Source organism: Zalophus californianus, chromosome 8 (assembly GCF_009762305.2).
Source record: "Zalophus californianus isolate mZalCal1 chromosome 8, mZalCal1.pri.v2, whole genome shotgun sequence".
NCBI classification, from domain to species: domain Eukaryota; kingdom Metazoa; phylum Chordata; class Mammalia; order Carnivora; family Otariidae; genus Zalophus; species Zalophus californianus.
Window position 1 is genome coordinate 37,586,161 of NC_045602.1, and position 14,742 is coordinate 37,600,902.

At 50.0% G+C, this 14,742-nt stretch overlaps 1 protein-coding gene across 1 annotated transcript in view; it reads left to right on the forward strand.

Moving 5' to 3' along the window:
- Window positions 1–14,037, forward strand: part of FBLN7 (fibulin 7) — a 48,070-nt gene extending 34,033 nt beyond the window's left edge. Inside the window, exons 4-8 of the mRNA XM_027624110.2 lie at window positions 3,107–3,232; window positions 5,943–6,083; window positions 7,090–7,227; window positions 8,155–8,293; window positions 9,661–14,037. Coding sequence (XP_027479911.1) covers window positions 3,107–3,232; window positions 5,943–6,083; window positions 7,090–7,227; window positions 8,155–8,293; window positions 9,661–10,033 — 917 coding nt within the window. The 3' untranslated portion in view covers window positions 10,034–14,037. The remainder of the gene's footprint in view (window positions 1–3,106; window positions 3,233–5,942; window positions 6,084–7,089; window positions 7,228–8,154; window positions 8,294–9,660) is intronic.
- The last annotated feature ends 705 nt before the right edge of the window (window positions 14,038–14,742 follow it).

A 14,742-nucleotide genomic window follows, 5' to 3' on the forward strand; every position in this document is an offset into this window, starting at 1 on the left:
GAAGCCCTCCTTGTGCAGGAAGCCCTCCTTGTGCGGGCTTGTGCCCTGGGGAGCCTCACTGCTGTCCCCATGCAGACATCTCTCCAGCCTATTCCTCCAGAGGGACTGGGAGCAATTCCCCCAAGTTCTTGCCCTTTCAGAAAGTGGGTCACTGCCCCACTGGACGCCAGTTTGGTGGGACACCAACTATCTGCCTCACATCTTCTTTCCCTGAGTAGGTTAAATATGCCTCCATGTCTTCTGTTGCGGCTGATTCTGCTGTTGCCATCATCAGTATGTTGGTCTTCTTGCCTGGATGCCCAAAGAATTTTTTTTCTTTTTCTTTGAAATCTAATAATCTTATTAGGATCTGCTCCAGTCCCGGCTTACAGTGGGCCAGCTTTCGCAAGGGCGGGCCGCAGCTTTTCAACAGGAAGTCTCAGTTGCTGGAGCGCGCTGCTGGCCCCGAGGAACTCTCCAGACTTTCCAGGACAAAGCCCAGTATTGAGGAGATTCTAAGGGGAGGAGGATCCAAATGGAGCCCAACGAAGGAAGGAAGTCTGTGCAAGTGAAAGAGGTGGCCCAGGGGGAAGCCGGAGAGGAGTGCAAAAGGGGCGGAGCGGAGGGATTCGGAACCACACTAAAAATAGCCACGGAAGGGCCAGGCAGACGGTCGGTCGGTCGGGAAGCCGGACCAGACACCTAGGAAAACTTGTTTCCCCTAAATAGGGGGAACAGAAAAGGACTTTTGTCCAATCCCATGCAAACTATTATAAGGAAAAAAAGAGAATAAAAAGTCTCTATGCACAATGAGGAAATGCCAGAAGGACATGGCCAGGAAACAGATGAAGACTATTACCTAATATTTCCAAACAAGCAGAAAGAAATTAGAAAAAGATAAAAACTATGAAAGGACAGCATAAATAAAAATTAGAAAGCCTCAGCAATGAGGTGATTGGAGAAGTGGAAAATCTGAAACGAGATGACAGAACACAGGAAAGGATTCGAAATAAAAGGGAAGAAGAGCAGACCGTGCGTGTAAAACATGCAGCTCAGCTCCAGGGAAATAGTAAGTGCTCACTAAACAGTAGATTAAAACAGAATTATCAGCCAGGCTTTTGGTTCGGCAGCCTCTCCTCAGCTTCTGCCCTCTTTACAGCTCTGAAGTCATCCTGCCCTTAACTAAATGCCACAGCCTGGGACAGATGTGAAGGTGAGGACAACTGGACTTCAATCAGGGCACAGATGGGGAGCCAGGACTGGGCGTTGGGCCATGGAATGCCTCTAACCATTCACCAAGATAAGAAAGAGTCTGTGGGGAGCCTGTCTAGAAATGAAAATCCTGGGCAACAAGGTCCAGACGGGGAGACAGAGCCCAGGGTCCTGGGGCACCTGTGCATTTCTCTGTTGAGCCAGTGACACCCCCCCACCCCCCTACCCAGGTGCAGCCAGGCCCAGTCCCTTCCACTGGAGGCCCAGAGGGGAGAGACAACGGTGCTGTTCCCACTGGGGCCAGACTGAAAGCTACTGGTGTTCACCCTCTTTGGCTCTCTGCCCAGCACATCACGGCCTCATGGTCTGCCCGCTCTCTGACTCTGCTGGTGAGTGACGTTGGGGCAGACAATGGGCAGAAACGGGAATTCCACGCTCTGTGGCATTTGGGTACGGTGTCATTCCAGACACATTCCTGGAAACCGGTCGTCTGAGAACAGAACGGATGGGTAGAGCACAACCAGGCTGTTACTGAGAAGCTGAAAAGGCTCCTTCCCCAGGGATAAGCAGCCTTTGGACGGTTCTGGGTCCTTTCATGACTAACAGAAACCATCCAACAGTCTATATAACATCCCAGCGACGAGGAGGCAGAAGCGACGCCGAGGACCCTGCCAATCCACCCACAGCAAGGCTGCTATTCTCATCAGGGGCAAAGCACCTTTCTTTCTCTGGACAGATACAGCAGGAAAGGATGGTCGCATGCCAGCAAGGAGAGACTTCCAGTTTCCTTTCCCAAGATGCTGTGGTCAAGTCAGTGAACTGACAGACTTCTCTCTTGGGTAGAAAGGGCCTGTGCTCTGTGCCTTAAGACTGGGCTTAAAAAAAAAAGACCGGGCTTAAGGATTCATAACAAGCAGATGTGGCCTGAGGGTTTAAAAAAAATTTTTTTTTCTAATTAGAAAATTTATTGTGGAATAATAGTTCATCATTCTGTGGAAGAGTACAAAAAAGTGTAAATAAAGAAAAATTGCCTGGAATCCTACCACACAGAGAGAAACCTATTTAATTTTTAAATATATAATCTCTTTCTATATATAGCTTTCCCACAGGACTGCTATGTATATGAGCAAGGAATATTTCCCTTTCCACCGTTTAGGAAATGTCTGAGAATCAAAAGAAAATCTTCCTTGGGTGCACCGGAAATGAGCACAGGAGAGCTACTGGGTGGGAACTTGGAGAGACTTCGTTTTCCCCTTCTCTGGAAACTGTGACGGACCATCTCTCCCTCTTAAAACTCCCCTGAATTGGGTTCTTAGTCAAAAGGTGTTCTTCCTGGAGTGCCTGGGTGGCTCAGTGAGTTCAGCATCCAACTCTTGATTTCAGCTCAGGTCATGATCTTAGGGTAGTGGGATTGAGCCCCACATTGGGCTCTGTGCTGGGCGTGGAGTCTACTTGGAATTCTCTCTCTCTTTCTCCCTCTGCCCCTCCCCCTGCTTGTGCTGTAAATAAATACATAAAATCTTAAAAAAAAAGGTGTTCTTCCCGGGTGCTGGCTGCTAAGGGCAGAGTTGCGGGGGACAGTCTGGCTTGACTCAAAGGCAGGTGGGCACATGGGGGAGTCTACCCTGTAAATTAGGGAATGGTGCCTCTGCTGGAGCATGACTGGGTGACGGACCAGCTCCTGTAGGCAGAGCTCCCCGTGAGAGTGCGGCGTGTGCCAAAGGCCCCATGGCTTGCCGAATGGTGGGTGGGCTGCAGCTCAGCGCCCTCAGCCCCCTCTCAGCTCCTGCGGCTTGGGGCAGTGGCGAGGGCAGAGTGGGCGAGGAGAAGGTGAAGTTGTCCTGCCACGTAAAGAAAGGTTCATTTTAGAATTCGAACTCCCCTATCTGTTTTTGAAAATGCTTTCTTTTCCTAGACATCAGCGAATGCTCCAGCCAGCCTTGTCAGAATGGGGGGACCTGTGTAGAAGGTGTCACCCAGTACAAGTGCGTCTGTCCTCCGGGGAGGACCGGCAGCCGCTGTCAGCACCAGGCCCAGACAGGTACGGGGCTGCTGAGGGGCTGGGTGAGGCTCCACCGCAGGGAGAGGAGCCCCCTGGCCATGGGTCACCAAATGCAGACGCGGCAGGAGCTCAGCTCCCCACCTGGAGAGAGGGCTTTTCACCCTTGATCCTTCTGGTTATCTGGGATGGAATTTAGCTCTTCTGTGTAACCAGCATTTTGATCCTTTTTATGGAAGAAAATGCAGGTAGAGGGACTGACCCCCAGTGTGAAAAGCTCCCCAGACTGGGAATTTGGCCCGAGAAGCTTCCTTGCTCCACCTTCACTTGGTCCGCATTTTCTCTGCGGTTCAACAGAATGGCTCTTCCTTTCCAATGCCCCCATCGTACCCTGCCAAGTCAGTAGTTACTGATACAGGCCAAAGTACCCTCAAAGCTGGGCAACGAGACATCTGACAGGTGGGGAGCTATTTTTTTAAAAACAGATTTTATTTTTATTATTTATTTGAGAGAGAGAAAGCATGAGCGGGCAGAGGCAGAGGGAGAGCCCGATGCGGGGCTTGATCCTAGGACCCTGGGATCGTGACCTGAGCTGAAGGTAGACCGTTAACCGACTGAGCCACCCAGGCGCCCCTTGTGCTGAGCTTATTCTCCACATCTTGAGTCCCAGTAGGGGACTAGCCAGAAGGTCTAGAGGGCACAAAGTGGCTGTTTTCACAGAGGGCAAGACAATCCAATAAGGAATCTATGAAGGTTCCCACACTATGCTGTAACCAACATTTCCTATATAAAAAAGTCAAATCCTAAAGATGTCCTCTTTCTTTGCCAGAAGTCCCTGGAGTGTCCTGCCTGGTTGTCTGGATTTCTATGTGGAATCTGGGTATGGGGAAGAGGAATTGGTGGTTAACAATAGTATCCAGAGAGTAGGACCTTTGTCAGTACTTGATATTTTTGCATCAGATGCAATCCAAGGCCAGTTTTCAATCCTGCCCCCAGAGATCTGCTGCTTAATTGTCTTGGTTCCATTCAGCTGAGTCAGCCTTGCTGGGAGCTTTCTCAGAATGCAGCTGCCCACCCCAGGAGCCCAGCTCCTCTCCCACCGCCCCCCCCCCGGGGGGGCTGCTCTCTGGGGAACCAGAAACCAGAGGCAGGGCCTTCTCTCCAACTACTTACAAACAGAAAGGAACAAGAAGTGGGCCCTCTTTCAACCCGAATGAGCTGGTACTGGACCCTGAATGTTCTAAACCCTCCATGTTAGGGTTTCTGCTGTCAGGACCTTAGGCAGCTGCTTCTCAGGTCCAGGGGGCACTTTATATATAAAGTATCCCCATGACAAGAATCTCCCCAGGGAGGGGGAAGAGGGAGTGAGCAGGTGCATCTGAAGGTGGTCTCTTTGAACAGCCCAGCAAAGGCCTGGCTTCTTGCTCACCTGGTCCCCCAGCCTGGAGCCTTCCTTCCCATCTGCTCTGCCTGTGTCTGCTCTGAGAGGGAGCCTCTCTCCAAATACTTTTTTTTTTTTAATCCATTCACCTTTTCTTTCCCCTATTAGAATATAATATATATAATATATGTATATAGAATATACATAACAAAATTTACCATTTTAACCATTTTAAGTGTATGGGCCAGAGGCATTAAGTACATTTACACTGTTGTGCAACCATCCACCTCCATGTTTTCACCTTGCAAAACTGAAACTCTGCCCTTGAAACAGTAATTCCCCATTTCCTCCTCTCCCAGCCTCCCGCCACAACCATTCTGCCTTCTGCTCTACGAATTTGACTACCCTAAGAACCTCACCTCCGTGGAGTCACACACTGCGTCTCCTTGGGTGTCCTCTTATGCATCATTACTTTCACCACCGATGATTCCTCTACCATCTCCCCTAACCATATGAGAACGCTAAATCCTTTGAAAATGTTCAAAAACTAATTTTTTTTTTTTCTGATTAGAAAATTGATGTTCCTGGGGCACCTGGGCGGCTCAGTCCGTTACCCTTCTGACTTCAGCTCAGATCATGATCTTAGGGTCCTGGGTTCCAGCTGCGCATCCAGCTCCCAGCTCAGAGGGGAGTCGGCTTGTCCCTCTACCCCTCCCCCCTGTTCGTGCTCTCTGTCAAATAAATAAATAAAATCTTAAAGAAAAGAAAAAAAGAGAAAAAATTGATGTTCCTGGTTTTAAAACAAAAAGCTCCGATAATTTAGAAAAGTATAAAATTACAACAACACGGACATCGGTTAAGCGTTTACCTTCAGCTTAGCTCATGATCTCAGGATCCGGGGATTCAGCCCTGCAAGGGGCACCCTGCTCAGCGGGGAGCCTGCTTCTCCCTCTCCTCTACCCATCCCACCCCCAGTCGTGCTCTCTCTCTCAAATAAATAAAATCTTTAAAAAAAAAAACTACAACAAAAAAGACTGTCCCCCCCCAAAAAAGTAGTGTTTTACATTCCATAGGTTTAAACTCCAGGGATCACTGTTAGCATTTTGGTGTTTGTTAAGCCTTTTGATGCCGTCCTTCTGTGTGCTTGTCGCAGGGTCCTCGGTTTCCTGCAAGGTGCCTTTCGGCTGCACTCCCCGAGCCCTTCCTGGGCGGCTGCGGGTTTCTGCTTACTTACTCGTCTTTCCTTTCCCTACTCCAGAGTGAGCTCTGAGAAGGGGCCGCGCCCCCGTCCTGGTTCTCCTCCCGGCCCCTGCCCAAGGTTGGGCGCCAGGGGCGCCAGGGCCCGGCACTGAGGGTGTCTTCTCCCCGCAGCGGCCCCCGACGGCAGCGTGGCCGGCGACCCCGCCTTCAGCCGCGCGCCGCGCTGTGCGCAGGTGGAGCGGACGCAGCACTGCAGCTGCGAGGCGGGATTCCACCTGAGCGGCAGCGCCGCGGGCGACAGCGTCTGCCAGGGTAGGCGGGGGCTCTGTAGGGGGAGAGGGGGGGGGGGGGGGGGGGGGGGGGGGGGCGGTGCCCAGGAGAAGACAGGGCTCCCACCCGCCGCCCTCCTGCTGCGGGCGCACCAGCAAGGGGGCGGGGAGCGGGCAAAGTCTCAGAAAGCCCGGCCCACTTTGCGTTTTAGGTAAGTGTCGACCTAATGGGGCCTGAGACGTAGACATCAGAGGCGATCATAAGAAATCAAGATTGTGGCAAGAGCAGCCAGGGGTGCCCAGGCTGGCCCCCATCTCAGAAGCCAGCCACGGTGACATGCAAAGCAGCACACCCATCTAGAAGAACCGCGAGCCACCCGCCCCCCCCCCCCGCCCCCAATTCCAGCTGCAATCAGGGACGGGTGGCAGAGAGGAGCTCGAGTCCTTGGGCTGGTTAGGAAGGCCTCCTGCGCTGTGCAGGGCTCGGGGACTCAATTTCCTCAACCCCTCTCTGCTTGGGTTTATGGACCCAGCCAACTTTAGCTAACCTCTCCTGATTACCAAAGTGCCTTCTGAGAACGACTCAAACCAAGCGGGCCCAAACCGGAGAATTGGCCAATTGGTGCAAACTGCCTCATTTTACAGCAGCTGAAATGAGACCCTCTTCCTCCAACCCCAAAGATGAGGCCAGTTCAGGTGGGGCTGGGATCCAGGCCGTAGTCTCGACTGCCCGCCTGATCTGCCAGCCCCTGCAGGGTCCCCCGTTAGTCTTCAGCCTCAGACAAAGGAACCTATCTAGGGTCTATCATGTAGGATGCTCTCATCCCTCCCCTCAGCCCCCTGGGCCCTTGGCTGGGGAGGAAGGAGAGCATGCTTGCTCTCCTTCCAGGTGCTCTGCTGGGCATAGGGTTTGCCCCCCCCCCCCCCAGGCCCAGCCACTTAGCCATAGTGGCCATCGCCTCCAGGAACTGAGGCACAGCCATCCTGGGTCATGGCTAGTGGCTGTCCACCACATGGCTCCTGGTCATACTGGGCACTTCTGTCCCCAGATGTGAATGAATGTGAGCTCTACGGGCAGGAGGGACGCCCCCGGCTCTGCATGCACACCTGCATCAACACCCCAGGTTCCTACCGCTGTGCCTGCCCCAGCGGGTACCGGACGCTGGCTGATGGGAAGAGCTGTGAGGGTGAGTGATACTGCTACAGAGGCAGGGAGCTGCAGGGCTCACGAGAGAGCCTGGCTGGTCCCAGACAGCGGCTCCAAGCCACTGGGGGAGAAGGAGCAGAGGAGAAGGCAGAGGGCTCTTCTTTGGGCTCAAGTAGAATGTGAGAGAAGATGTGGCTCCCCAGTGACGTCCTAAGCTCTGCTGCAAGGGTCAGAGGAGTGGGTAACCTGGGACTGGAGAAGAAGATACCTCCACCCATCCATCCATCCACCCATCCATCCATCCATCCCTCCATCCATCTCTCCAACCATCCATCCCTCCCTGCTCCCATCCCTCCCTTCCTCCATCCCTCCGTTCATCATCCCTCTATCCATCCATCAATCCCTCCAACCAACCATCCATCCCTCCCCCCCTCCCCCCCCACCTCCATCCCATAAGTATTCAAGAAGGCCCAGGTAGGACTGTGCAGATTGGGAAGAAACAGCCTCCAGCTGCGGGGAAGGCAGCAGCAGAGACTTCATACAAAGGAGAGTGAGGACATCTGCATTTGGGTTGGGGTGAGGCTGAGGAGAAAGGCTTTCTGGAAGACGTGACTCTTAAAGGGCCGGATAAATAGCCATTGAGGGGAGACTCCAGGGCCCTTAGGCTGAGGAGGAGGCAGGTCTCAGAGAAGCGTTGTGACCTGGGACCAGTCACACTCCTGTGCTTCTGGCACCTCTGTAACCTGTCTACCCCGTGGGAGGGCAGCTCCCCAGCATGGTTCTGCAGCACTTCCACAAGGTCTGGATTTCAAATAGTGAAGGATGACAGGGTTTCCCGTTTGAAAAATAAGTACTGGGTATTTAGAAAGCTCACCACATTCCAGCGCCTATCCGGGTTTTTCATGTGGTCCTGTGACAGAAGGGACGTCAGGTGATCTTCACTCTTCCTGGGTGTCCCTTATTTCAGATGTCGATGAGTGTGTGAGCCCGCAACTCGTGTGTCCCCAGGGGACCATGTGCATCAACACCGGTGGAGGCTTCCAGTGCGTCAGCCCGGAGTGCCCCGAGGGCAGCGGCAACGTGAGCTATGTGAAGACCTCTCCATTGTGAGTATAGCCAGGGCACCCAGGCCGGGCACCTACGTCCCTCACCCAGGCCTCCCAGGGGGGCTGGGCCAGATTCAGAGGTTCTTAGGAGAAGATACAGTTAGATCCAAGGAAAAATGGAAGGCAGGGAGCTGGGAGTTTGGCTTCTCTAAGCTTCCATTTCCCTTTGGTGGTCGCATTTAATTCACTGCTTGCTGCTATGTGCAGTAGGAACCCAGTTTGCCCTGAAAGGAGTTAATGTTCCAAGTGTTCCCCTGCTGCCCTGGAGGATGATGGGATTATAGTCATGCTCGTGCGTGGTGACGTTACCAGGAGGCAGGTACATATTACAGATATGGGAGAGGATCATTTTGTCATGTTCACATGGCTAATAACTGGTCGGTTCCAGTCACACGGCATGTCCCGTACACTTTGCATTATATTGATAGGCCTTTCCACTGGTTTAGGAGGTTTGATTTCCCGTAACCTCAGCACGTAATGGTTTGTTGTTGTTTTCAAAAGGTGGGAGACAGGCCTTTCAGGAGAAGAACGACAACTATCACAAAGCACATGTACTTTCTTCTGAAAAAGAGATCACAAGCGTCTTAGCATTGTCTTTAGAATGAATTAACTTCACAAGCTCATATACCTGAATTGCTTTTTTGGGCTATAGCAGAGTAGAAGCATCAATAAAGTCAGCTGGCACTCAAGAGGGGAGGTTATTTACTGAGACCGAAGGCACCAGGATCTTCCTCCGAAGTCACTCAGTGAAGGGACTGTATTTCATAGCCTCTGGGGACATGCCTGATTATTAGCCAGATGCGATATTCAACCTACATAACTGTGATTATATGAGTCATGAAATATGCTAAATTGTATCTGTGTGTTGGATAAGGTAGAGAAATATCAGAAGCACTTCCACAAGATCCTGATTCCAAATGGTTAAGAAAGACAGGGTTTCCTTTTTAAGAATAAATGCAGGGTGGTTGCAAAGTTCACCTCGTGTTGAGCACCGCATTCCAGGGTGTTGCCAGCTACCTGCTGGGGTCCCATCATTACAGAGAGAGGTCCTGGCACGGGCAGAAGGGGCACCTGGTTTATCTTCCTGGCTTTATTTGTCTGTAAAGACTCTAGTAACAGCATGTATAAATGTACGTGTACGTGCGTACATATACAAGTGGGTCAGGGGAGCACCTCTTCCCTGGCCACACCTGCCATCCGCCACCCTCACCTGCAGCTCTGAGCCTCTGTGCTGAGGGACTGGTGGCTGGGAAAGGGCACTCTGGAGGCCTCTGCAGGAAGGCAGTGGGGCAGACAAGCCAGGTCAGAGCAGCCCCTCGCGAGTCTCCCCAAGGCTGACTCCGTCCATTTTTGCCTCTCTGTTCCAGCCAGTGTGAGCGAAACCCCTGCCCCATGGACAGCCGACCCTGCCGCCACTTGCCCAAGACCATCTCCTTCCATTACCTTTCCCTGCCCTCCAACCTGAAGACGCCCATCACGCTCTTCCGCATGGCCACAGCCTCAGCCCCCGGCCGACCTGGACCCAACAGCCTGCGCTTTGGGATCGTGGGTGGGAACAGCCGGGGCCACTTTGTGATGCAGCGCTCAGACCGGCAGACAGGGGAGCTGATCCTTGTCCAGACCCTGGAGGGGCCTCAGACACTAGAGGTGGATGTCGACATGTCGGAATACCTGGACCGCTCCTTCCAAGCCAACCACGTGTCCAAGGTCACGATCTTTGTGTCCCCTTATGACTTCTAAGGCAGCCAGGGGGCGGGGTTACCTGCGGTGAGGAGATCTGGGCTCATTTAGCTTCCTCGGAGATCTGGCTGTGGGCCCTGACTGTGACAGTTCTCTCTCCCCAGCCTGCCTTGTCCTTGCCCACCCGCCCACCTGCCCGTGCCCCCAGGTTTCTAGGGCAATGCTGCACACTCTTCTGGGGGGTGGCAGAGAAGGGCAGCTACAGGACCCAGACTGCCACCCAGACAGATGCCAACATGTTGCCATCATGTTGTTTTTTGGTTTTTTTTCCCTGCTTTAAGCTCTTCCCGTAGATTATGCACTTTCTCAAGTCTTTACAGGGAAATGGGCAGTTTTTCAAAATGCTGACTGAATGGCATTGTGAGTGTGAACTAGCCGGGGAGGGAAAAGCTTATTGTCAGTCCTCTGTATGGTTATAGTCAAGCCTTGTTATGAAGCGTCTAGCATGCTGAGGGCCAATCATGCCCTGCTCATGTGGCATAGGGAGTGGGTCTCCTGCCACAGCCTGTCACAGTGTTCTTGTGTGCATTCCCTTCTGTGACATGCCTGCCAGCCTTCTCATCAGAAAGGCACAGCAGGGCCTGGAACCCCCACACAGATTCTTCTAGACCAAGGAACCAACATTAAAGCCTAAGTTCTGCCTGAATGAATTCCCCTTTGAGAAATCGTATCTCAGAACATAACCTGGTCTCAAAACTGAAGAAATAAAGTGTGTTGCTCCTCCACGCCCACCTGGCCTGTACCTGCACATGAGTTAGCCCAGTGCCTTCTAGGAAGGGATACCTGGCTCTCTTCCAATCAAGGCTGGACCCACTGGGTTAAATGCACAAGAAAGAAACCATGGAGGTGACCTTGGGATTGTGCCGCCAATAGAAAGTTGGCTTGGCCAAATGGGAGATTGGTAAGGCCACATCTGGCTGTGGCGAGCTTAAGAAAATGCTTGAATTTTCATTGATTCCAGGGCCTCCTACTCCTGATGTAGGAGCCAAGGGGCAGTGCCCTCCCGGTGACTGAAGAAGGCAAGGACGGGCTGGGGCATGGGGTGGGGTGCTGGAGACTGTTCACGTTAAAACTTAAGAGCCAGCTGAACTGGGAGGAGACTTCAGTATCCAAATACATGCTAATTTAGGTGCGATTTCATCAGACATTTTACTTTTAAATTCCTCGTATTTGCCTTGGTTTGAGATGGGGCCAGGAGAAGTGTGTTGCCCGTTTAGTGATCAAGCCATATACCGAGATGGTTTCTAGGAAAAACCTATTCTTGTCTTATTTTGTCAAAGAGTGAGACACAGTCAAGAGCTGGTTTTGACATGTTTCTTCTCCCCTGGCTCAGCGGCAGTCTCTCCAACAACAGAACGAGGGTCTGCAAATCTGCCTTAGTGGGTTGTTACAAGATTGTATTCAAACTATTAGCCACAGCCTTGCATTTTCAAATGGTGGTGTGACTTGGGTTAGAAGCCTGCGTGCCATCCAGTCCCCTGTGCAGAACGCCAGGGAGGGCAGTCCAAGGGCATGGTCATGACCCTGAAAGTACAGTGTCATAGTGATGCATTCCTCCTTCCTGCTGGGAGCAGGACTGGTTCCAAGGGGCAAGCCTCTCACCTCCCAGCAGGCGAGGAGTGACTTGGGGAGCTACCGAGTACGTACGTGCCCCACCTAGACTGGTGTATGATGATGACTGGGATGCCACACAGGCCCAGCCTAAACCAGTGGTTTACATCACCAAGACCTGCCATCATCAAAGCTGCTTCCCATTTATGAAATCCCACATCCAGCCCCATCCCCGCAGCACCAATATATGAATGCCTGGCGGCTTGTGACCCCCTCTTGTGGATGATGCCTGGGCCCTTCCTCCCTGGGCAATACCTTATCTCTGCACTCTCTCCTAGCTAGGAGTTGCACCCCTTTCAGGTAAGAGAGCTTCCTATCATTGGCAGGGGGCTTGTAAAACTTGTTGTCATGCATAGTTGCAAACATGTACAGAAGTAGAACAGCATGGTGAACCCCACGTCCAAACCACAAGCTTCAACAATTAACACACAGCCAACCTTCCCCCACCTCTTCTCTCACCCTCCCCCATGATGATTCTGAAGCAGGTCCTGGACATGATATCATCTCATCAGTAAATATTTCAACACAAGGACTTTTGAAAAAGCTTAACCTCCATACCAATCACACTTAAAAAATTAGCAATAATTCCTTAATACCTTCAACTATTCAGTCATTGTTCAAACTTCTGAGTGGCTCAGGAGTTTTTGTTTGAGTTAGGTCCATGCTCTGTAATTCATGGACATGCCTCTTGAGTCTCCTTTAAATGTAGCATCGGCTTTCAGCCGTTAGCACATACTGGAATCACCTGGAGGCCTGTTAGAAATCAGTACTGGATGGTGTGTCCTGTAGAATTTCTCACAGCCTGGGTCTTCCCAGGTACATCTCTGCAGTGTCTTTTCACATGTTCCTCTGTCCTATTTCTTATACATTAGTAGTTGTATGGAGAGAGTTAGTCAGAGTCTTCTGGTACTTCTGGTGGGAGCCATATAATCTCTAGTTGCCTCTCTTCTGATGGTAGCAGCCATTCGTGATTATTGCTAGACCCGTAACTTCTTTAGGGGTTGCAAATGATATTCTAGTGCTGTTGTTTGTTTGTTTGTTAGCTGGCACACTTTATAAAGAGAAACTTACTTCTATCAGTTATTCTTTTGGTTAGCCTGAGGATTGGTTTGTAGAGGAAGAGCATAAATTCTTGACTTTTTCCCCTTCCTCAGTTTCCAAGGTAGTTTTCTGGAATCTTTCCAAGCTGTCCAGTGAGAGCTGTTTTCTTTTCTTTGAGTACATAATGAACTCATGATTTAAACATATTTCATGTGTGTTTCAATGCATTGCAGTTGTTATCTTTTACCGTTACTCAAATTATCCTATCTTTGGCTCTTGGGAACTGCGTTAAGTTGGCTGATTCCTTTAGATATGACCCTAGTGGTCTTTGATATTTTGTAATTATCTTGTATGACAAGATGTTTCAAGCTCATCTTGTGTATTTTATGACCCAGCCCTGAAGTTACCCAGTGATTCCCGAGGATCCCTGGTTCCTCTTAGTGGGGAATAATAATTAGAGACCAAAATCTGGGTGCTAAGAGTGCTCATTGGTAGTGGTTTGGTCACTGTTTCTTGGTGTTAGTGGACAGAACTAGGAAATATGTACTATGAGTTTTGGGGTGTTTTTTTTAACTACATGCATTTATAATGGTACTTCCAATTCAACTCAGGACTACAGGGTTTTAAATGTAACCTTACTGATTTTACATCTGCTCTTTACTCGTTCTAAAAACCTCTTTCTCAAGATTACCAAAATAATTACATATTGTTTTCAATCCTGAGAATAACCATGCCCAAACTATCATAAAATATAATTACTGAAAACAGTTAAAATTTTCTTTTGCAATTCTTTTTGTCCTTCGGGTTTTTGCCATTAGGAATGTTCAGTCAAATTACCATTTTAAAATAACTTGGAATAGTGGTTATGTTCCGAACTTGAATCAGGGTTATGGTTATTCACTTTATTTTGCTTAAATTTTTAGAGATTGGTTTTTTCACTTCAATTTTTTTATAATTATGTAAACTATTTACATGGCTCCAAAGTCAACTCCACAAAATGAGCTACATTCAGAGAGATCTTTATTCTGACCCAGTCCCCTCCACCTGTTTCCTCCTCCTGCCTTAGATAAATTTTTTTCCATTTCACCCTTCCACTAAACATGTGTGTGTGTGTGTGTATATATATATGTGCATATACACACACACACACACACACACACACATATATATATACACTTTCCTTGGTCTTGCTTTTTTTCCTGTAACAATGTATTGAATATCATTTCATAGAACCGGATAGAATGTTTTCCTATTAAACGCTCCATTATGAGGTCATACATACCATTGTTTATTCAACCAGTCACCCCTGATTGACATTTGGGTGGTTTCCAATCCTTTGCTATTAAAAGTATTGCAGCAATGTGCATTTGTCTTTTTGTATTTGCGCGTTTGTCTCTCTGAGGTCAATTTTTTCTTCCTTAAGCCTTACACTGCCTTCTTTCTGCAACAGTATATGGGCGTTCCTATTCCTGAATCAAAGAAGGCCCCAGTGGTGTCCGTGGTTCTCACATCTGAGCACCCACCAGACCCTCCTTTGGAAAGACAGAGAGGCCTGAATGTAGGGTTGTTCCACAACTAGCGCCCTGCCTGTCCTGGACTCCTAGCTGTCAACAGCTACCAGGAAGAGATGGGAGACCAGCCAGGCGGATCACTGACTCATGAGAGATGGAAAGTGAGCTAAGTTTTTGGATAACTTTTAAAAGTCGTATTTTTTTAAATGTAGCATCTCCAATACTAGCAAACAAAAAGGAAAATAAGCCTAGGACAAAATATCACTGCAGAGTCACAGGAAACTTTACGGGTTTACTGGGAATCCAGCGTGTGCCCCAAGGACAGTCATGAAGAAGCCAGACCAGAATGGGTCACTTGCCACCAGCCGCTGCCTCAGCTTTTACCATGTTCACCCTGCAGGGCTGGAAGGCGAACCGTCGTGACTTTTATCTTGTACATGTGAAAATCTCTGGGTGTTTACAAGCTGCATGATTATTCCTGAATGTCTACTCTGTTGTAGGCACTAAGTTTTAGTTGCCTAGGACACAATAGCTGATAATGTTGAT